We start from the raw sequence: 24,091 nt of genomic DNA, 5'->3' as shown, positions 1-24,091 counted from the left end.
TATGCCAATATGTTCATAGTACTGCCAATATGTTCATGGTTATGCCAATATGTTCATGGTTATGCCAATATGTTCATAGTATTGCCAATATGTTCATGGGTATGCCAATATGTTCATAGTACTGCCAATATGTTCATAGCACTGCCAATATGTTCATGGGTATGCCATTATGTTCATAGTACTGCCAATATGTTCATGGTTATGCCATTATGTTCATAGTAATGTCAATATGTTCCTACATTTCAGAACTAGGGTAGGTAGGTAGGGTTTTTTTGAAAATATTTTTACATTACCCATGTGTCAGAAAATAAATTTATTATGTGGTAAGTAAAATTGTTAGGCTCGACAGGAATATTTAGGGTCGGTCGGGAAATCGGAACAACAAGCTTTTTTTTTTTTAGGCCTCATGGTTATGCATTATGTTCATAGTACTGCCAATATGTTCATGGGTATGCCATTATGTTCATAGTACTGCCAATATGTTCATGGGTATGCCATTATGTTCATAGTACTGCCAATATGTTCATGGGTATGCCATTATGTTCATAGTACTGGCAATATGTTCATGGGTATGCCATTATGTTCAAAGTAATGAAATAACCTATTACATGAATTTGCCCTTTCGATATTTTTTCATGTCGTGCATCAGTAAATTATTACAGCTGAGGTGTCACGTTAGATGGCAAGCCCAACCTCTCTGCCGTGGTCAGCCTTGGTCATTGTATCGGTTTTCGGTCAATCAATTTGAATGTTTTTCCTCCTGTGACATGTCCCCCTTCACCAACAGTGGTGCAGCGACATAATCTCATCTCTCCTTGCCTTCAGTGCGGAACTTATCAGACTGGATTAATCGAGATTGAGAGGAGAAATGATTCCTCACGACATACTCATAATATCATTTGTCAAGCATGAGACTTTTCCAATTTATTCTTCCTGCATTGGCTCAAGGACATTTGGCACACAACATAAATAAGCTGTTTAAGTTATTTCTTTATCTTTGTTGAAATTAGGCTGTCCTCCCACAGAATGGCAATCTACTTTGTCTAATGTGAGGCTTTTCTTCAGGAAATTGGTTCCACAAAAGCAAAATAGACCAAAGCAATGTCAAAAAAGACTTAACGTCATGTCCTATTTGACATAAAACTTGCAATTTCAGCAGTTTCTTATTGTCTTTCCATTTTTTATGTGTAATTTAATGAGTGTATCTGGTAAAAAGTCTTGTTAAGTCATAGGCTGGCTGGTTTTAGATGATGTCCACTTTTCTGCCCACCCAACCACTCACCAGCTCCAACACCAACTCACTCACCAGCTCCAACACCAGCTCACTCACTACCTGACTCACCAGCTCACTCACCAACTCACTCACCAGCTCCAACACCAATTCACTCACTACCTCACTCACTCACCTCACTCACTACCTGACTCACCAGCTCCAACACCACCTCACTCACTACCTGACTCACCAGCTCCCACACAGTTCACTCACTCTCACCAGCTCCAACACCACCTCACTCACTCACCTCACTCACTACCTGACTCACCACCAGCTCTCACCAGCTCACTCACTACCTGACTCACCAGCTCCAACACCACCTCACTCACTCACCTCACCACCACTCACCTGACTCACCAGCTCTCACTGCCTCACTCACTACCTGACTCACCAGCTCCAACACCAGCTCACTCACTCAGCTCACTCACTACCTCACTCACTGCCTCACTCACTACCTCACTCACCAGCTCACTCACCAGCTCACTCACCAGCTCACTCACTACCTCACTCACTGCCTCACTCACTACCTGACTCACCAGCTCACTCATCAGCTCATTCACAGCTCACTCACTACCTCACTCACCAGCTCACTCTCTACCTCCCACGCCTTTTGCTCACCAGCTCACTCAAACTCTTACCTTCATTTACCCACTCAAACTCACTCAGATACCCACTGAGATACTCAGTCAGACACATGCCCACACATGCATGCCTACGCAGACAGAAGATGGTTCACAAAGCCTCTGTTATGGCTGTTAGAAATGATTGTAGTGTCATTCTGTACATGGTTTATTAACATCATAAGCCTTTGATTCAATTTAGCTCTCCTCCTAATGTGATAAATCTCTTCTTCCAGATTACATTGATCCATGACCGGAATTCCGGAAAACCACGAGGATATGCTTTCATCGAGTATGAACATGAACGAGACATGCACTGTGAGTATAACCGCAGCCATTTTCTCCTTTCCCCAGGGAAGGCACCATTAATACTTCAGATACTGATGCATAATGGAATCTGTCCATTTGTCTGTCCATCAGTCTTGATACAGATGGATAAATGGAGATTATGACCCAGAATTGTATTTCAAGGGAAGATAACTCTGAGTTGCAACAAAAACTTCTTTTTTTTTCAAAAAAAAAAAAAAGAGGAAAAAAATGAATCTGTGATTGAGACCCACTTTGACCTTTACATTTGATGTTCAAAAGAATATTCAGTTTTACCAAAAGGTAATATTGACCTTTTTTGACCGTGCTAGTACTGTCAAGATGAAAGGCATGCCTTCTTCCTTCTGTAACTGTCAACAATGTGGTAGACGAGTGGTTGAAGCTTGCTTTCTGCTGGAATATCCAGAGGCCCAGATAAGCTGCGTATCCGGATAAAATATGCATAGAAAATTTCCAATTACGCATTGAAAAATAATTGTTGCGTACCAATTACGCATTTAAAATGTTAAATACGCCAAAAGTTTAAAACAAATGCGTACGGAATATATCTATAAAAATCGCTTGCGTAATGAAAAAGACATCGATTGCTATCAAGTTGTACTGTTAGTATAGGACTAGTGTTGTACTGTCAGTATAGGATGAGTGATTTTTTATGAAATCATTTCCATTATATTTAAGTTGGTTTTGATTAGGTATGACATAAGGCAGAACATACCTGATTAGTAAACTTACTCAATGACATACTTAGGTGAGTAAAATGACTGAAATACCCACATATTTGAAAGCAGTGAGTAACGGAAAATGAAATACCCACTCAACATTCATAATACCCACTCCAAGAAAATACAATGGGTACAGTACCCACATGAGCTAAATCTTATCTGGAGCTCTGAATATTTTTGATGTGAGTCCAGCCTGTAGCAATCTCGGTCCGGAAAAACCAGTGGCTTGTAGTATCAGGGCTCGATTTAAGAGATGTTAACCCACTTGCACCAGGTGCAACCTAGATGAAAACCTAGTTGCACCAGTCAAATTCCAGTTGCACTGTTTTTATTGCAATATGTAATATCAGGAATATGCTATTGAATTATTTAGATGTTTTATTCAGAAGTTTACCCACTCAAAAATTGACTTGCTCCTGGTGCAAGTTAGACTAATAACTAGGTTGCACTTTGTAATCTTGGGTTGCACCAGTGCAAGTAACAAAGCACTAAATCGAGCCCTGAGTATGATCATTGCTTCACATTGTTCAGGTGTAGCCACTTGCAGAGGTGGATAAACCAATATTGCTGAAGGTTGCTGTTCGGCATCATGTACCAAAATCCCATTAAGGGGCCATAACAAGGATTGGCAGCATGGTATCTCACTAGGCTATAAGGCTGGTATAAGCACTAATTCAAGAGCACTTGCCACACCATTGTATTAGTTCAATCATCTTGAAGGTTATGTCAAACCACCTCACCTAGACTTTCATTTCTACCATTACTTTGGGCTGCTGACCCCGAAGATCCGGGTTGGAATTGGTCTTCAGCAACCTATGCTTATAAGGCGGGATCAGGTGGTCAGGCTTGCTGACTTGGTCGACACATTTCATCGCATCCCAGTTGCATAGATCGATGCTCATGATGTCGATCACTGGGTTGTCTGGTCCAGACTCGATTATTTACAGGCTGCCACCATATAGCTGTAATATTGCTGAGTGAGGCGTTAAAAACAAACAAACCAACTTTTGGCAGCTTTGAAAAGTCCATATAGCCATTTTATACAATGAATATTACTGAGTGCAATGTTATGCTACACACCAGCAAATCAGTGAGGAATGTGTGGTGAGGGTTGTTGAATGAGTGAACTGGATGATCAAACTGTATCACTAGATTGATGCTCATATTATCAACCACCGGTTTGTTGGGCCCAGATCCATTTTACAGGTAGAGCTTGAACATTCCTAACTGCAGTGTAGACTCCCCATTCATTGACTATTCCATACTTGGAGCCAACTGATCTCATGAATGACTTCTTGCTAATCAGACCATGGTTTGCCTATATTTGTCCCTCGCCATGTGAAATTGCAAATCAATTAGAGGGCTGTCTCCAGGACAGTGCTGCAGAGTTGCTGCCCCTTGCCCTTGACTAATGCCCAATTTTCACACGTTCATTCCAGACTTTATGTACCAATTGATAATGCAACACAGTCTTTCCAATTATTTCCCATCAGACAAGTGAATGTTTCATATGCAGTAATACGGGTTGCGACAATTCAGGTCCTAAAAATAATTCTCCTTATTTACGAGAATAAAACGATTGAAGTGTTGGATTTCTAATTACGGCTACACAAATCACCATTGCGTAAAAAGTGTTTCCGGTTACTCGACAGCTACAAAGCAAGGTTGTTTTATATGATGAAAACAAATTTTTGTTTTCATGGTAGTTGTGCCCTGATATTGCTTGAATATTGCTGAAAATGGGGGTAAAACTAAACTCACTCACTCACTTCATGGTAGTAGTTAGTAGTTCTGTCCGAAACTAGACTACAAAGGTGAGTCTTGTGCTTTATTAGAAAATAGTCAGCAACTTGATTCCATCAAGGAGAAAGTAAATTCTTAAACATTAAAATAACTTGCCCTTTTTTGTCAATTTTTTAAGTAAGGCAGATACTAATATTGTAATGCTGAAAGAGCATTTCCGAAAGAATAAAAGAAATTTGAATTACCCTGTTGCCTAATGGGAAAAGGTTTGTATATGATAATTTGTGAAGGGATGAGAAAAGCGCCTTTTTGGGACAGATCTAATTGAAGGTTTAGGTTTATAAGAAAGAGCTATTTCCGGCACAGGACCACCTGCTTGTTTTAACGAATTATGCAACAGATCATCATGACAGACGCCAGACGCAGAAATAGAGAAGTGGAAATCGATAACGCTCGATCATGGCCCATGTGTTGCCCGAATCAATGACTGAGATCGTTAAGACTACCATATTCGTCATATAAGATGCCCAGGGTGCATGAGAAACATAAAGGGACGACTGCTTCCAAACTGGTACATCCGTGTGATATAAAACAGCTTGTGGTGCAGATGGGAAGGAGATATATTGCTGAAGGACACTTCTTTATTGTTTTCAAAGTGTGGAGGATTGTTATTGGAACAGGTCCATTATGTGTTGAATACATTTCTATGTGTTGAATACAGTATGTTTGGATGATATGCTTCATGAAGGTCTAGGTCGGAGGGAACCAGTGATGAATTGGTACAGTCGAGGCAGCAGTTTAAACAGCTTCTTAGACCTCCCCCAACTTGCTTAATGAATATCCTGTAAATTTAACAACCAGGCAGTTACATTCCGATTTAGCTCATTTTGATGGATTAAACTTGTCAGCCTTTTTTCGGTAGTAAAGAAGGATGGAATATCAGGTTTTTTCTCTTTGCCATTGATGTAAGGGATATTTTATCAAAGGTTCAGATTATTGGCCAACGTTTTATTTTCTCATGGGTTTGGTAAAATCAAACAATTTCGGCCTGTCCAGGTTGTTCATTTTGATCCTAATCAAGGACAGTTTTTATAGATGAAACCTGAACCCTTCTTCAACAACCTGACCTTGAAGCGTTTACATGGCCACCTCTGTGAAGTGGTATAAAACAGCTTTAAAGACAAAGCAAGCTTTAGGCTAACAGAAACTTGATCGTGTTTTGTGGGGAGTATTGCTCCAGCTAAAGAAATGCCACTATGATGTGTTGAAAAACATATTGAGCGAGCAAGCCACACGACCACATAACTGATAGCATGTTCCATGCAGTAAAGCATCAGTTGAGGGAGCTCCATGGAGCAAGGCTTTTCCTTCTCACTTGTTACAGACTGGAAAGGCAGCAGGTTCTGCCCAGTCCTCATTATACAATGCTAAAGCTGAAGAGGATTTTTTAATCCAGTTGAATGATGTGGCTGCATTATGATTAAAGTGTATGGATGTTTCAGTTACCGATGCAGTGAAGTTAATTATGGTTGAAATATTGCTGGAGGGATTTCTGCATTACTGCTTCTGTTCTACCGGATGAACTATATCAGCTATTGCAATATTTTTGGCGAGCTATAATTACTGGTCCAATTCGTTTATTTTTGCCGCTTGACAAGCTCTTATCAGAAAACGGAGGTTTTGCACCAGACTGTTAAACATCGGGAGGAATTTGCAGATGTCAAAACGGCAACTGAATATCATGCATCATAATCTATCAAAAATTGTTTCCAGAAATACGACTTGACACGCAACTTGCTTAAAATAAAAATAGAAAAATAGTTTGGAGTGAATATTTATTTCTCTATGGGAAAAAACATTAAGGTTATAATAATATTGTCACATTTTTTCAAAAAATTTTGCTGTCAAATTGAATTTACAGAATATGGTGCTTTGTATATTTCGGTAAACAGATTTCAGAGCTGATAATGTTAATGAAGTTTCTTAATAAAGGTATTATATTAGTCTGTGCAATTCCAGCCGTGTAGCACCACTCCTCAGACAATCCACAGTCTCTTCATTGAATGCGATAGACACTGCGTCTGCTCCCCCCTTGCTACATTATACCCTTCTTCCAGAAAACTGATTCTAGCTTGATGCAACATAGAATTAATGTCTGTTATCCCATATAGAACTAAGAACCCACGGACTCCTGGGACAAGGCTGGGGTAATCACGTTTCAGATATTGTCTATTGTGTTGAGTACCAATTATTGGTTCTTCGATAAAGACTGAATTTGTCAGATTCGTCTGTGTCTGGCCCATTGCCAGACTTTCGCTGGGAATCAACTCGGTTTCAAAAAGTATGCCTTCGTAATTGACATGGTGCACCATCCTGGATTGTATATTGCTTCAGTGTGATGCCCAGATCACCAGTTTAATACTTCTGGTGGTGTCATCAATGTCGCACTGAAGTTGTTCTTCTGTGGTCTGCGTGAGGGTCCGGTCATTCACCCTGGATTCAGAGTTACTACCTGTCCTGCATCAAGGTTGTGTCAGGACCCTTTCATGCACCAAGGATCTGTGAGGATCCAGTCATGTACCAAGGTTCTGTTAGGATCATTTCGTGCACCAAGACTCTGTTAGGATCCTTTTGTGCACCAAGGTTGTGTTAGGATCCTTTCATGCACCAACACTCTGTTAGGATCCTTTCGTGCACCAACACTCTATTAGGATCCTTTCGTGCACCAAGGTTCTGTTATCCTTTCATGCACCAAGACTCTGTTAGCATCCTCTCATGCACCAAGGTTCTGTTAGGATCCTCTCGTGCACCAAGGTTCTGTTAGGATCCTCTCGTGCACCAAGGTTCTGTTAGGATCCTCTCGTGCACCAAGGTTCTGTTAGGATCCTCTCGTGCACAAAGGTTCTGTTAGGATCCTCTCGTGCACCAATGTTCTGTTATCCTTTCATGCATCAAGGTTCTTCGAGGATCCTTTCATGCACCAAGGTTCTGTGAGGATCCTTCCATGCACCAAGGTTCTGTTATCCTTTCATGCACCAAGGTCCTGTTAGGATCCTTCCATGCACCAAGGTTCTGTTAGGATCCTCTCGTGCACCAAGGTCTTGTTAGGATCCAGTCATGCACCAAGGTACAGTGAGGATCCTTTCATGCACCAAGACTCTGTTCTGCACTGAGCTCAAATGTTTTGCTAACTGGGCCTCACTTGTACATTTATGGCTATGGCTCATCTTATTATATAAGTAACTCTAGTTTTAAGAAAAATAGTTCTGTTGATTGAAGTGTAGATTAACATTTGGTCTCTGATGTGAACATTTTTTACAGAAACAAAACTGTTTATAAAAAATGATCATATAATATAATGAAAAGGAGCCCAGAGACTTTCTTCATTTCCTGAAACTGGAAATCTAGACTTGCCACATATTCTAGACTTGCATCAGCTGCATTGGGTATATTTGTTTCAGTGTCTGTATGACAGACTAATGGAAGTATTAAATACATGGGTTTATTTTTAACAATGTGAAGCAAGTCAACCCAAAGCCTGCATTCTTCACTGCATACACATTGTGAGTGAATAAGTGAGTAAATATTGCCCTCATGGTATCAGCTATTTAACTTTGCACATTTACGTTCTAAAGAACATCTAGAATAGCTCTGAGGATGCGCCTGGTTTACTGGCAAATTGGCCGTAGCTGCTTTGTGGATGGAATAAGATGTAAAGGAAAATGAATGCTAATGTTTTCAAAATGATTATAGCATGAAATTGGCATTCTGGGATGGCTTTAGACCGCAATGGCTTCAGATAGGGCAGGTCCTTTCCAGTGCCTTTCAGCTTGAAATGTTGGTGTCGTTACAGCAAAGCTCTCATCAGCTCGGCTGAATGAATACTTTCTGCAGGGGGAAATTACATAATTTGTCGACCTATCTCTACACAACAGGCTGTGTCAGTCTATCCAGCGAGCGCCAGTGACTGGAATTAGTAATACCCCAGTGTCTCCCCAGTAGCACCAGCAGCAGCAGCGGCGCACTTCGATGGCAGTGATCCTGCATCCCCGTGTGTTAAGCTTCTGCCAGCACCCTCTGTTAACTCTTTGCACAAGCAACAGGCTGCAGATAACATGTAGAGCTGCCTTTATGGTCGGAATGTGAATATTACGCTTAAAGTGCGTCTGATGTGAATATAGTGAGGCCCTTAAATATGGAGACTTTAAATTAGAAGATTGTGTCTTCCTGGGTCGATTTATGAGGATATTTTGAAAAGCCACAGATTAACCTTTGAAACTCCACTAAGAAGTGCTTCAAGAATGGTGATCTGGGTCTTTATGTTAAAATCAGTGCTCTCTTTAAAACCACGAGTTCTTCACTCAGGCTTATATTCATGGAAACATTGATTTCTATGTCAGTACTGGTCACAAAAGTTAATGTCGTAAGTACTTTTACACCCTAACTATATTAACAAAGTATGAGGTAATAACCTAACCATATCAGGCAGATCAGACAGGCAAATCATGGTCTGTGCTGCATCAACATGGTAGAGAATTGGTAGCATAAAGAGCTATTTAGATGGCAAACTGTACTTCCAAAATGATGATATAAGTTGATATTCCTCAGCATGTACTGTAGAGCGAGATATAAGGGGTTAAAGTGGTGGGCGGACAAGATTCAGGCTATATGAAATTCTGTCACTCTTGTCTGCCGTTTTCTGAACCAAGTGCCTTGCCAACAAACCAATGAAGAAGTGCAGCCACAGAGCGACTTCAGCGCTGGCTGATAAAACACCTCAAGCCCATTTCCTTGCTTTTCAACCTACACGCCTCACTTTCAAAATGTAACTAATCAAGGTTATTTTAGAACCTACTACAATTTAATTGGAAAATATTCAAGAAACACACTTTACAGTGTAACATAAATTGGGAAGTGTCTGCAGTGAAACTTGAAATATAAAATAGTTTTACTTAGAATGCATATTAAACTATTCAAGTGTGTGAATAAACAAGATCTTTTTCCACCATTAAACAAAATTATTTTTAGATAAATGCTGGTTCACCATCAAGGTATAAATCTTTGAGAATTTTTAACGCTAAAAAGGCAGATAATTATTTGCTGACAAGAGAAAGTTCCTTGTTAAAGCCGATTGATATGTGGTTGCTGCCAAAGCGACATTCAAAGTACACGTTGAAAGGAAGAGATGCCATTCTTCCAATCCAGGGTTGGTGTAATGGGAGGAAATCCACAATGCTCTTTTATTGATTTTTGAGAAACTATGAGGGAATGCTAGGAAATTTGAGATGTTTGTGATGAAAACAAAGCAAATATATCACCTTATGGTCTCATTTGTGCAGGGGTGATAGGAGGATTTAAAGCTATGGAAAATGGCGGTATTTATAAGACATGATGTAAACGGCTATGCTATGTTAGGCTTATTTTGTGTAAGTAAAAGGAAAGGTTAGGTAGGCATTAACATTTTGAAAAATATTTTGGAAAAAGTTTTCTTTGAATTTGAAATTTATAGACTTGTTTAATATTTCATGTTTGTCGGTTTTTGGTCCAGTGAAGCACCAGTGCATTTCAAACCTTGAAAACATTTTGGGTTTCAAGTCATTTGCTTCTGAGCATTCCCAACTTATGACGGTATTTTTCCTGACATAATCTCTCATCAAAGAGGATGTCTTAGAGCAGCAGGTACTGTATCTAAGCTTGCAGAAGCACCATGAGGATGGCCCTTTTGTCAAGCGGCGATACAGTCATAGAACTTATTCCTATATTATTTATTCGCCAAACATGATGGAATATAACGCCAACAATTCCTGCATGTAGAACCACCTTGGTGCAATGACCATTGGTCAAGTGCTAACACCTTCTCTGAGCTTTGCTCCTTAATTATTTTTACAAATTATTATGTAAAATAGCACCAATAATACCTGCTTGTAGAACCACCGTGATGAGTATGACGTAATAATTTTTCAACAAATATAATGTGATAGGGAGTCAAAAATTCATGCATGTAGAACCACCGTAATGATGAGTGCTGACATTGTCAGTGAAGATAGCTAGTTGTCTGGTTGCTACACTGTCACGGAGTCTGTCGTCTGAAGATATGATTGATGCCTCCTTCATGTCGTTCAAATGTTTGCTGAGGTTGTGTTATTGTAAGCACTTGTATTCTGATGAGGGCCTGTGTTTATTCATCTGGCCAGAAGAATACCCCATTGTACGATCAATTGGGGGGTCTCGTGGAGACTCGCAATCAGCATCTTCATCAACATTCGCTACTCCGCTCCCCCATTAAGCTAAGTTGGTGTCCAGAGGATCTGGTGATTGTAATATCCCTTGACCATTTATGTGCTGCCAGAATAGCAGAAGACTATTGCTGAGCTATGGCGTCCCAGTTTCAGATCAGTTCATTTTCTAGAACAGGTCATTGACTAATATACAAATTTAACTGAAATGTTTCTCAGGACCTGGCAGTGGTAGAGAAGACTCCTTTCAAAACATAAAATATCTTCTGAAGATGAGGGTTAGGTTTGGTCCTCGGAAGCCCATGGTTGTCGGACAAGGTGACAGATGAGGTTGGGTGGTCAGACTCACTGACTCACTTGCTGCATGTCGTTGTATCTTAACTTCGTACAGCAGTCCTTATGATGTAGTTTTCATATAGCTGGAATATTGCTGAGGGCATAATTGCTAAGAAAAGCAACAGCTGGTTAGAGAAGCCATCAGTTCGAGCTACTTGTAAACATTCATGTAAAGTAAGGTGAAGTCTGTGCTACACTTGTCCTGTGATGTTGGCATACACGTTGTACAAGACACAGCTGGATAAGTTGTTGTTGATAAATGTGCAGGTCAGGGATCCCAAGTCCCCAGGTTTACCTTTTGTAAATTCCAGGTAGGATAGTCAAACTTTACCTGCATATACACAGCATTCAATAATGTTAGAGTATGCAGGTTTTATCAAGTGCCCTGAGACTAAGTTCCTCCACCACCGTTTCCACTTGAGAGATGATCTCTTCCTGCCCGTTGATGGACTTCTGGCTGTTCTCCGAATCATTAGGCTTTGTTTGGTGATGAAGGCCCAGCTTGATCATTACTTCATTGACATCCTTCAGTAGTTTTCACCACTGTCGTGTTCATTTGTTCCTGTCTTGTAGTAACTGGCATTGTTTCTGTTATTGTGTCCAGTGTTAGTTCCATACTTTTTTGTGTTGACATCATTCTTCTCTCCGTGGTGTAGTGGTTAGAGCATCCGCCCGGAGAGCACCGGTCGTGTCATACCAAAAGATGTTAAAATATGGTACTTGTTGGCTAGTACAAGCAGCCGCACATACACATACACACGCATGCACGTCGTCATATGAGCAAATATTCTCAAGCACGACGTTAAACCCAATTTCAACTCACCTCACTTCTTCTCTTATGGACATGTTAGTGGCTACTGGGTAAGACAAAGAAATCTAGTTAATCAGGAGTTCAAAATATTCCTCCTGAATGTTTTCTTTTTCCGAAATTATGACAAAGCAGCTTGAGCTAATGTTGGTGTAGCGGACATAGATGAATGAATCAGAAGCATTGGCGGATACAGCTTTTTGAGACAGGGGGTGCACACTCTTTAGAAGGGGGGTGGGGTGCACACTTCATTTTCACCAGACTTTCAATGGTCATTTAATAATTTTTAAGACAAAAGGGGTGGGTGCAAACCCCTGCACCCCACCTGTGGATCCACCTATGAGAAGGCCCATGAATAAATTTGAACCATGGACCTGCAATGTTAGCCATCTTGCTGACGTGACTAAATGTAAGCTGACATCGAGGTGAGGATGTCATGATGTGATGGCTACATACCCTGATAAATAGTGTCAGGTTATGGTAGTCAACAAAAAGATGTTATTCCTGAATTGTGTTCAAAACTTTCAATGACCAGCTGATATTGTTTCATCATTCAGCATGATATATGTCAGTTCCATATGATATCTTAACATGAAATGCCTAGGGACAAGATCGTGCGATTTTCGACCCAGTCTGCACGATGAACTGTGCCTGGGCTCATATCGGTGCAGTAGAGGTGTGAAGCCGCTAATTATGATGGGGCCATACTACTCCCCTGAAAGAACCGCTGATACCTACTTATAATGAATGCTTATAATGAAACACCTAATTATTGCTTGTAATTCGATAATGAAGTACTTGTCTGGCTCTTAATCAAATCATGGTGACTATTACCCACTATATTTAATTATCTACACTGCTGATAGTAGGTATTGAATTCCAGAAAATATGAGTCAATATCGTGCAGAGAAAATGGTGATTATTTGATAAAAAAAGTGTATCTGAACAAAGACCAAAATGTGTTATCTCTAATGCAGTTAAATGATAACATGGTTGCAACAAAATATCCCTCTATTGCAGGAGACAGTGAGTATAATATAATTCTGTTCTGGTGGATAATGGCTATGTGATGGCTGTAATAATGCCCGTGTGATAATGTTGAACAGTTACGACTCTGCTTTAACAGAGTTGAATAATAATAATAGTGCACTTGTATAGCACCTAATTTCCAACCGGTGGCTGCTCAGTGGTGCTTCACAAGGTTAAAAATAAGAATGAAATAAACGGAGTTATTGGTTGAAGAGATAGGTTTTCAAGTCACGGCGGAATGACTGGATACATTCAGCTTATATTACAAGATCAAATTAAGAACAATAGTCTGTAGGAGATTGTCACAGGGCTTTTGTCATGAATTGAAGATTTAAGGGGCCCCATATCAAGTGCTATGAAAGCATACTAGAGGGTAATTTGTAACACTACTGTTAAAGAAGTATGATACAGAGTTATCCAACAGAATTGAAGAATATATTCCTGACTTACAAGAGGGGAATATTGAAGAATGATAAAACGGCTCTGCTCTGACAGGATTAAAGAATATATCTAGCCTGTATTGCATTAAGGTGTGATAATGAAGTTGGCCTCCTCATCACGTATTCCCCAGCCACCTCGCAAGTGTCCTGGTTGCTGTATCAAGATATATGTGGCAGATTGAGAGGCTGTTAGACATTGATCTGTTCCTTGAGAATAATGACCTTTCCAGTAATTAGTTTTCATTGACAAGTAGCTCCACGTTGGTTGTAAACACTGATCTTCTACGTGACAAAACTTCACACCAGAGTTATCTTCCCTGAAAGACGAGTCTCGCCCAGTTTTTCTAATTTTGATCTATTTTTGGTTTGTTGAATGAAGTATACGTTACTGGTTTGATATTTCATCTGGTTTGATATTTCATCTGGTTTGTTCGGGATTGGACTAATCGGGCTGAATGTTTGTTTTGAGATGTTTTTGATGTTACTAATGTTGCTCCTGTTTCAGCTGAGTTTTTATGCTACTGCAAGTGTACTAGGATGATACAAGATATTCACGTCGTTTGTAACAAACGCTTCGAAAATCTTGACATCTGGAGTGTTTAAAGTAAAATGATGGATAAAATGTGTTAGCATTTGAAGAGAAATAGGAAAGCCACAATAAGGATTGGTAAGTCAGGGTTGATGAAAACAAAAGGAAAAAAACGCATGTTATAAGCATACCAAGAATTTAATGATTGGTAAGTTGGTTATTGAAATGGGTACGGAATTTGGATTGGTAAGTGATTAAATTGTGCAAATAATTGCTGAAATCTTGGTGGGTGTTGTAAGTGCGCCCTGTAGATGTGTGTGTATACATGCAGGATTTGGCTGGTAATACCAAGGTTCCGGGACTAATGGCTGTATTCCTTATTTCTCTTCAGACATCAACCAAACATGATGGCCTAACGGGGCATCCATGTTGCCTAAACATACGAAAGATTGCTCAAACTTAACACAGTCACATAGGTTTGTATGTGTGGTAAGCGTGGGTGTACTCTAGCTGGGACAAGATGATTGGTTTAAACATTCACTGTTTCAAAATTCTGAAGTCGGGTCAGATCTTGTCCAGTCGCGAAAATCCTACATCTTTAAAAAGACTTAACGAGTGGATGAGTAAATCTTCTTTGGATGGTTAGATTTGAGTGTGCTATGATAAGTATATTTGACTTATTTCATTCAAACAGCACACAAGAAATAGCATTGGATATTCAAATGGTGTTCATAACAAACAAGAGATTTATCATTTTTTTATAGTTCTTTTTATGAAACCAGTCATAACAAACAAGAGCTTTATCATTTTTTTATAGTTCTTTTTATGAAACCAGTCATATTTTAAAGGGGGAAGAACTCATGGACTGGGTGATTAAATGGGAAAATATACAAAGTACTATTCAAAAACTGTCACATCTTTTCCTGAAATGTTAAGGGAGGGATTTTGTAATGCAATTTATGTGACATTCTCCATGTGGTCAGGTAAGAAAGGGTTTTATTTCGGGTAAGTTTTTCGGGTAAGTAAAACACGCCCAGGAGGACTGCAAGATAGATGGCGTCGTTTCCATGGCGACCATGTATTCCGCCTTTGCAAGTCTGTCCAGATTTAGGAAGGGACCATCCGTTGTGAGCTGGGTAGGTAGGGTGGCGTAAGTGTTCTAATATTTTCAATCTTTCGTGTGACTTAGGGCTTTTTACTGTTCAGGTTATAAGTTTTCCAAATTTCTAAATTTTGTATGCAGGTAGGTATGAATGACACTTTGTGTCGGTTAACTGAGGTAAGCTTGTTTTCAGATAACAGTGGAATGTGATGACCTGTGTCAAGTTTCAAAATGCCACGCTTATCCACACGAGACCACATTTTGATGTTCTGATACCTTCAGAAATATTCCTGGTTCTTAAGATGGAATGATTAAAGTTCTCGAGTTTTTCTTAGCTGATTCTGGAATAATACATTTATACCATGCTACCTTTCCTGTCCTTAGTGGTAAGCAAGGATTGGATTGGGAGTTTGCTATGAATGTTGGAAAATGGATACTTCTCAGTGTGGATAAGTGTTTTATACAATGACATTGTTTTTCAGAAATACAGGTGAGACAAGGTGAACCATAGAGATCTGCACTCTTGTTGCTAGGCAACAACCATCCCTAATCATGACATTTTTCAGGAAACTCTTTTGGCCCAGAAAGAATATTGAAATTGCAAAGACATCGTTGTGATTTTATTGCCTCTTTGATCACTTTTTTGGAAACTGCTGAAAGGGAGGTAAATCTCGTTAGTGGTTACAAGATATGTTTCCCTTTGAAAGAAATGACATTGTACAATCATTTGTCATAGAGATTATTAATGTACTGGTAAGTATAGCAGGAGTGTAGATGTCTGTAGATCTGCTTCCTCTCTGAAACACTTGACACTATTTGTATTTTCATTTGTTATCTGTGTTATATTTTTAGCTGCTTATAAGCATGCCGACGGCAAGAAGATTGACGGGCGCCGTGTACTGGTGGACGTCGAGCGAGGCCGGACTGTTAAAGGATGGCGACCCAGGCGACTAGGTAGGTAACGCTGATTGAATGGGGGTGGTAATTGTCTAGCTGCATCAACGCATGTAGCGTATGATGTATTTAAGTTATATATCAGTAATGTACTGATTCTAGTACTATTGGGGTTTGGGTCCTATCTGGGATTTGAATCCACTCTCAGTGTCAGGCGCCTCCAAGTTATTCTGTGGACCTTTTTTTGACATCAAATCTACATGCGATGTTGTGGACATTTTGTAACCTGAATCGAATGGGGTGCTGGAAACCTATTCTGACATGGGATGTCTGCATATCACCAATAGCTGCATATATCACAGTGACAACTCTATGTACAATATAGTATCGTCTATATACCCTATCGGTGGGTAGCCTGGTGGTTAAAGCGTTCGCTCGTCACGCTGAAGACCCGGTTTTGATTCCCCACATGGGTACAATGTGTGAAGCCCATTTCTGGTGCCCCACACTGTGATATTGCTGGAATATTGATGAAAGTGGCATAAAACCATACTCACTCACTCTTGAGTGTAGTGCACACTTTTGGAAAAAATGCTAGGTAATCATTCACATAGTGAATTTTGATGTGTTTTTACCAATGCACAGACATGACCATGAGCACCTAACTCTCAGAATATCATGTCAACAAATCTGACTTGAAGTATGCAATTTAATCATGTAATAACACTGTCTGGTTTTAAACTGTTCGTTGTAAAGCTGGACTTGTGTTAAATCTATTCTATTGAATTTATCAAAAACTTCATCTAATATAATTTACACAAATTTCCACGAAATCATTTGAATTTTGAGTATCAAACAGTGTTCGTTACGTTGTTCGTTGTAAAGCAGGACTTACGTTTTTGATCTATTTTATTAGATTTGATAAACTTCATTTAATATAGTTTACATAAATTTCCAAGAACCAACTGACTGATATTTACAACAACCATGGTCAGATTACTTATATCCATGGCTTGAAGTGAAGGGTTTGTTTGATGTAAGATGTGAAAACATCAGATCTTAGCTCACTGTTACTTTGATATTATAAGTGCTCATATGTTTCTTATAATGTAAGCTTGGGACATTTGACTTCTTTGAATGTTTCCCAAAGCAGGAAGTGACATTTTCAGACCAACAGTGCATTTCACTTTCTGATCATGTAAGCTGGAGGCATGATGTATATATTCATATGTATATGTTTGGATTACAAGTGTGGGGCATTTAGGAGGTGAATATCTGTTTCTGTTTCTGGATATAATGTAAACACCTTCCAATTTTTTGGCCAGTATTTTAGGTATAATTTTGTTGTTTTTGAAGTATGTGAAACAAGATTCTCCATCTTGGCATTAATTCAGCATAACAGTAAAGATAGCTTTAAACATAACATATATTTCTCTGAAGTTTTTCATACATTTTTCTGAAAAAGAATTTCTTGCAACTATAATTATTTCATCTGTGATGGCCAGGACAGATAATGGTAGCCAGGTGAAAAAAATGAGGTGTTCCTAAACTTCTTTTAGCCGTATATAAATGTACAATAGCAAACAAGTAAACTGCAGAGAGTAACGTCAAGTTTAAAATCGGAGGACAACAGCTTTATAGTTCTCAACGAGGCAGTTCGTAACATTTGAAGGAGCAAACACATGTTCAGTCATCTCAGTATTGCACCAAACATAGACTTGATGATTAAAGAGAAGAATATGTCCAACAGAACCTAATAAGATTGTTACAAACAGTGGTGTGGTGGTGATGATGATGATGATGATGATGATGATGATGATGATGATGATGATGATGCATGTGGGAACCATGTTGTGGACAACACACTTTAAGGCTTGACAAGCATATTCTTAAGCCAGAATAACAGGAAGTGTGTCTGTGAGTGAACATTCTCCACAGAGTTCAAGTGGTAATTAGTGTTAAGCCTCCTACCTGTAGGTTTCTGTAAGGGCTTTTCCCGAGCTGTATGCCACAAGACCCGTCCTTCTCAAAGCCAAGTACGTTCATGATGGCCACTCCAACAACTGGGTATATATCCTGGATCTCTTACGTCTATCAGTGCCCTGACAGGGGCAGACCTTCTATCATAGGTTAACAATGATTACACACAAACAGTTCAGTTTCCTAATCTCGCCAATTTGAAAAAGTAAATTAATTAGATAGTTCTGAGTTTGTGATCGTATGAGTAGAAAGTACTGGATACAAATTTCTGAAATCCTATATGATCTTACAAAGAAACACTTTCCTTTATCCAAAAGAAGCCAAATAACCCCCGTACTATTTGCTGAAGCAATCCTGAAGAATGCCTGCCCACATAAACAACTGGCTCCAAGCACCATCTGACACAGGTTCATGTGAATCTGCCATTAATCTACAGTCGCTTGTACAGGAATCAGAGTGCATGTGTGTCAGTTGTGTAATTGGTTGATGACAATGCCGAGAATTGGGATCTTTGTCTGTGCCGTTGTCCAAACTGATCGTTGATGTAAGTAGTGTTGAAGTTCATGAGATGGGGACATGCACGACATGGTATCAGCGCTAATTGTTGACATCAGTTAATTGTTGATGTACAGGATCAATAGGGATTATATTTACAGTGCCATTGTTACAATGTATGAGGCAGGGAACTCTGGTTTCTTCACACACAATTAACCTGATGTGTGGTATTAAGCTGTCACTCTAAACATTGCTGGGTAAATGGGAGTTCTTCTGAGGCCACAACACCCAGATCTGGAATTGCACAAGGCCACAACATCCTGATCTAGACTTGTACAAGGCCACAACTCCCTAAATTTCATAAGTTTCTGAGGACACAACACCCTGATCTAGAGTTTCATATGTCTCTGAAGCCACAACGCCCTGATCCAGAATTTCATATGTCTCTGAAGCCACAACACCCTGATCTAGAATTTCATATGTCTCTGAAGCCACAACACCCTGATCTAGAATTTCATATGTCTCTGAAGCCACAACACCCTGATCTAGAATTTCATGTCTCTGAAGACACAACACCCTGATCTAGAATTTCATGTCTCTGAAGACACAACACCCTGATCTAGAATTTCATATGTCTCTGAAGACACAACACCCTGATCTAGAATTTCATAAGTTTCTGAAGCCATAACACCCTGATCTAGAATTTCATAAGTCTCTGAAGCCACAACACCCTGATCTAGAATTTCATGTCTCTGAAGACACAACACCCTGATCTAGAATTTCATAAGTCTCTGAAGCCACAATGCCCTGATCTAGAATTTCATGTCTGTGAAGCCACAACACCCTGATCTAGAATTTCATAAGTTTCTGAAGCCACAACACCCTGATCTAGAATTTCATGTCTGTGAAGACACAACACCTTGATTTAGAATTTCATATGTCTCTGAAGCCACAACGCCCTCATCCAGAATGTGTCTCTGAAGCCACAATGCCCTGATCCAGATTTCATATGTCTCTGAAGACACAACACTCTGATCTAGAATTGTACAAGGCCACAATCTGGACTGATTGGACTTGCAGAAGTCTCTTAGACAATATTTGTTATTAAATCATAATCTCAAGATTATATAAGCATAGAATTACTTTGTAGCCATTGATTATCATACATATAGCCTTTGAGCAAGGCTAACTGAGCCCTTCCATTAGACTCAGGCAGTATTTACCAAGATGAAACTATGAACCGTTTCTCCATGAATTTTTCTGATATGAACAAACTAAGTATGTTGACTGGGTAATGATGTGTTGAGGACAATGAAACAGTGTTATAGGTCAGGGCAAGTTTGCATTGAATGTGACATTGATGACACAGCTCATAACAGGTGTTGATATAAACCTGCCATCTTTTCTTTGTTATTTGTCCTGACAAAACCTGTTGTATTCCGTTGCTTAAACGGTCTCATTTCTCATGTCTTTGTCTCATTTGTGGAAACCAGAAAGTAAATGATTGTTTCGTTGTCTTTCAGGTGGGGGACTTGGCGGAACCCGTAAAGGAGGTCCGGACGAGAACACGCGGTTCTCTGGACGTGATGAGTACGCACGTGAGAGGTGAGAGCTGTTTGCTGTCACACATAGCTTAGTTGTCTTGGTTATTAAGCATGTACTTACTTATTAATTGATGATTAATTGATTAATAAGATGAGGAGGACCACCAGCTCTTGTCACGGCACATGTAGAGCCTGAGGAGTTAAATAATGACCTTAGACGAGTTATTTTGTACAAAACTGAGCAGGCTCAACATGAAACCTTTTTGCCGAGTAAGCATATTTGAAGTACGCTGATCACTGAAATAGCCCTTCATCTTGTGAGATGATGCATAAACCTTCAGTATCCTGCTCTGTGTTTGAAATTTAAGGTAAAACTAAACAACAGTTGTAGAAATAAATATTTTAGGGGCCTCTTGATAGTGTAAAAGCAGGAACATCTCACAGACCCCGTGATCTCCATTTGTTTCAAACACTGTTGATCATGTTCAATATGGAGGAAGTGAATGAATTCAAACAGTCTTTCAGGTACCATACTCCATTGGAAGTCAGTGTCTGGACTGTTAATTAAGAACTTGACTTCATAAAATGCTGCTGTATACAAAAAATGTAGGCAATGAGCAACCCAGCTTATTATGTAACATTATCTGCCCATATGTCAGCATTGTGTAGGCTTGTATATAGGAGTGTCACGTACACTTCTTGATTAGTCGAACCAAGAAACTCACAAAGAACACAATGAAAGTGTCTGATCCTGAGCACGGACTTGCTCTGCAGCCAGGTATCAGGGACTTGATTCTTTTTCAAACATACATATAACAGATTGGTGAGATTTTGATAATTGGATGTTTCATGCCTTGTGATCAGCCAGGACACACAAAACGTGTCACATTGTGGCAGTATTTAGTGTCAGTGCCTCCTTAGTGAGTTTCTAACTACTTACTGTGTCACCAGCCTCCGCCTCTGCTTCCAGCTCAGAGTCCTGCTCCTCGTCAACTGTTTCCATAATCATGTATAGACTAATCTTTATTTATATCACAGTTTCCGTGGGGATGAGAGAGGTGTTGGTGGAGGAGGCGGCCGTGAACGTTCCCGTAGCAGGGAGAGAGAACGTCGCAGCCGTGAGCGAGAACGTGAACGTCCCAGACGCCGAAGTAGGAGCCGAGAGAAGCGTCGTTCTCGCAGTCGTGAGAGGAGGAGAAGCCGGGACAGAGATGCACCTGAAGGTAAAAATTGAAGAGTTACTTGATCTTTACAAGATTATTGTGATTTAGATACGGGCTGCTGTCAGGTAGCTGGAATGTTACCAAATGCAGTGTTTGTTCAGGAACATATCAGACTGTTACGTTTCATCACGTCAGTAGCAGGTCAATGATTTAGTTGGTTTGTTGTTTAACGCCACACTCAGCAATATTCCAGCTATATGGCGGCAGTCTGTAAATAATCAGGTCTGGACCAGACAATCCAGTGATCAACAGCATGAGCATCAATCTTCACAATTGGGATACAATGACGTGTGTCAACCAAGTCCGCGAGCCTAACCACCCAATCCTGTTAGTCAACTCTTACGACAAGCATGGGTTACTGAAGATAATTCTAACCCGGATCTTCACGGGTTGAATCTTAGAAACAGCCTGCTGTCATGTAGCTGGAAGATTACCGAATGCGTTGTTAGTTCACGAACATATCAGACTGTTATGTATCATCACATCAGTATTAGGTCAATGAAGCACATTCAGTTTTGTTTTAATAACATTATAGCGCAGGGAGTAAATAATGTGTTTGAGCTTTGTGGTAAAGGGATATAGATAACATAGTTTTGTATGTTTGTTTCAGAAGAGGAAATGGGACGTTCCAAGGACAGAAAGCGCTCGCGACGCAGTCGGTCCCGCGAGCGTAAAAGGAGCAGGTCCCGTGACAGGAAGCGCAGTCGCCGTAGCCGCAGCAAGGAACGCCGCAGACGACGAGAAGGTGGTGATGATGGTTTTGATGAAGTCGTCGTCAAGACTGAGAAGGGTGATGACTACGGCTATGGTGGCATCAACGGGAGTGGAAATGTTCCTCAAGAACCAGAACCACCAGCACCAGAAGAAGCTGCACCACCACCAGACAACAATGGAAGTTTCCCCGCCATCGAGACGCAGAACGAGGCAGAACCACCACAGGAAGAAGATGGATACGGAGAATGAAGACCTTCCTGATTTTCCAGTTTTCCTTTGTGAGACTTTCGGGACAGTCTTGACATTCTGCACATGTATTTGAGTTGGTGTTCTCCTGAGCTAGGTCACGTGTGTGTTCTACTGAGCTAGGTCACGTGTGTGTTGTATGCTCTGCTAGCACTTTACCACACTCAGAATTAACTCTTCATACCCTGGTACATTTACCACTGAGAATTTGTCTCAATATTCCCTCAATTTCAAGTATTGCAGCGACTTAATTTTGCTCATTTCACGCTGTTGTGTATATATAGGGTAAATATTCCGTAACTTGTCACCACATCCACCATCATCAGTCTTGCCAACATAATTTTGCAGGGTTTGTTGAAATCGGAATATCTAAATCGATGAGTTTTGCAATTTCAAAGTCTCTGCATCCTTGATTTCAATTGTTCATAATCCTAGTCGATTGTTCCCAGCTTTGTTTTAAGGACGGTTCAGTGTTTTACATGCAGCAATAACTATTTTATGCTTGTATAGAAACGCCAAGTCCTGTAAACTTGCATCATTGGATTGGACTGTTTTCCTGAACTGTTTGAAATCCTCCCAAGAAAGAGTTTAGTCAGTCACTAATCCGTTTCCTAGACCAAGATGCTGTGCATCTGCACTCCACAAGCTAATCATCCCAGAATTCATTAGACCGTCCTTGTTCAGAGGAAAGGCATCTTTGTTATCATTATTTTAAATTGTCATCAAGTTCATTTGCAAATTTTTAATGTGTTACGCTTTTGTGTCTTAGAAAATGCTGTGTAGATGAACTAATCAGATTGCTGTTATTATAATGTAATTCAATTGGACTACCAAAGTTGTGAGGGTTGTCCAGAATTTAGAAGCCTTTATGACATTCATCAGTAACCAGTGATTCTGGTAGCATCTCAAGATAAGCACCATCAAGCCAAGATCATCAGCTGAATCGGACAAGCCCAGATGAAAATGAGGGCTTTTATCATTCAGGACTCCTCCACTTGATGAACGCTAGGGATTTGCTGTACCTATTCAATTTTGAAATTTCATATCTAGAGCAATTGGTGATCTTGTAGAGTAGCCATGATTGGAAAGCAAGGATAAAGTTTCATGCGTTCCAATTCTCTTCCAGCTCGGTATTGTGGCATGAGCACCTAATGGTAGTCGTGGTCCTCCTACACAGCTGTAATGTTTGTCTACTGTAATAAAATAAACTAAATGAGAAATTTGTTTGTGTTATGTTGAAACGAGTGGCATGACCTGCACTGGTGTCAGATATCACTTGGCTGACATGAGCTATATTTGCTGGTTTGAAAGTGCCCAAGGTTTATGATGTAACCATGCACTGGGCAGTTATTACTGGTGTATTGTGAACCTGGTAGCTTAGGGCAGCCCTAATGCTGGTTTGGTATGACCTGGTGAATGGTTAAAATATGTGATTTTGGGTGCTGTGCCACCCTACGCCTCCCCACTTCATTCCGTGCCACGCCGCAATGGACTGACAAATTTTCTTAGTTGACAGGGCGGTGGGGTAGCCTAGTGGTTAAAGCATTCGCTCGCCACGTCGAAGACCCGGGTTCGAATCCCCACATAGGCACAATGTGTGAAGCCCATTTCTGGTGTCCCCCTCTGTGATATTGCTGGAATATTGCTAAAAGCGGCGTAAAACCATACTCACTCACTCACTCTTAGTTGACAGATGGGTGGTTCAGTTTACTGTGTTTTTTTGTGTATTGCTTACAATTAACAACAGTTGAAGTAGTGAAAAGATTTGACAACTTTCTACCATCCAGAACGTCCAGACTGGAAGGCAAAGGCATAATAATTCTCACATGT

General features: G+C 40.1%; 1 protein-coding gene across 1 annotated transcript in view; it reads left to right on the top strand.

Moving 5' to 3' along the window:
• LOC124289414 (U1 small nuclear ribonucleoprotein 70 kDa-like) overlaps positions 1 to 23,481 on the top strand; it is a 124,402-nt gene extending 100,921 nt beyond the window's left edge. Inside the window, exons 6-10 of the mRNA XM_046726035.1 lie at positions 2,130 to 2,211; positions 16,018 to 16,119; positions 20,058 to 20,139; positions 21,117 to 21,301; positions 21,912 to 23,481. Of these exons, the coding sequence (XP_046581991.1) occupies positions 2,130 to 2,211; positions 16,018 to 16,119; positions 20,058 to 20,139; positions 21,117 to 21,301; positions 21,912 to 22,264 (804 nt within the window). The 3' untranslated portion in view covers positions 22,265 to 23,481. The remainder of the gene's footprint in view (positions 1 to 2,129; positions 2,212 to 16,017; positions 16,120 to 20,057; positions 20,140 to 21,116; positions 21,302 to 21,911) is intronic.
• Positions 23,482 to 24,091: the final 610 nt, after the last annotated feature.

Source organism: Haliotis rubra, unplaced genomic scaffold, assembly GCF_003918875.1.
Source record: "Haliotis rubra isolate DU_JTF1 unplaced genomic scaffold, ASM391887v1 Scf440, whole genome shotgun sequence".
Taxonomy (NCBI): domain Eukaryota; kingdom Metazoa; phylum Mollusca; class Gastropoda; order Lepetellida; family Haliotidae; genus Haliotis; species Haliotis rubra.
The sequence above is the reverse complement of the archived record's forward strand: the minus strand, read 5'-3'. Positions and strand labels throughout refer to the sequence as shown.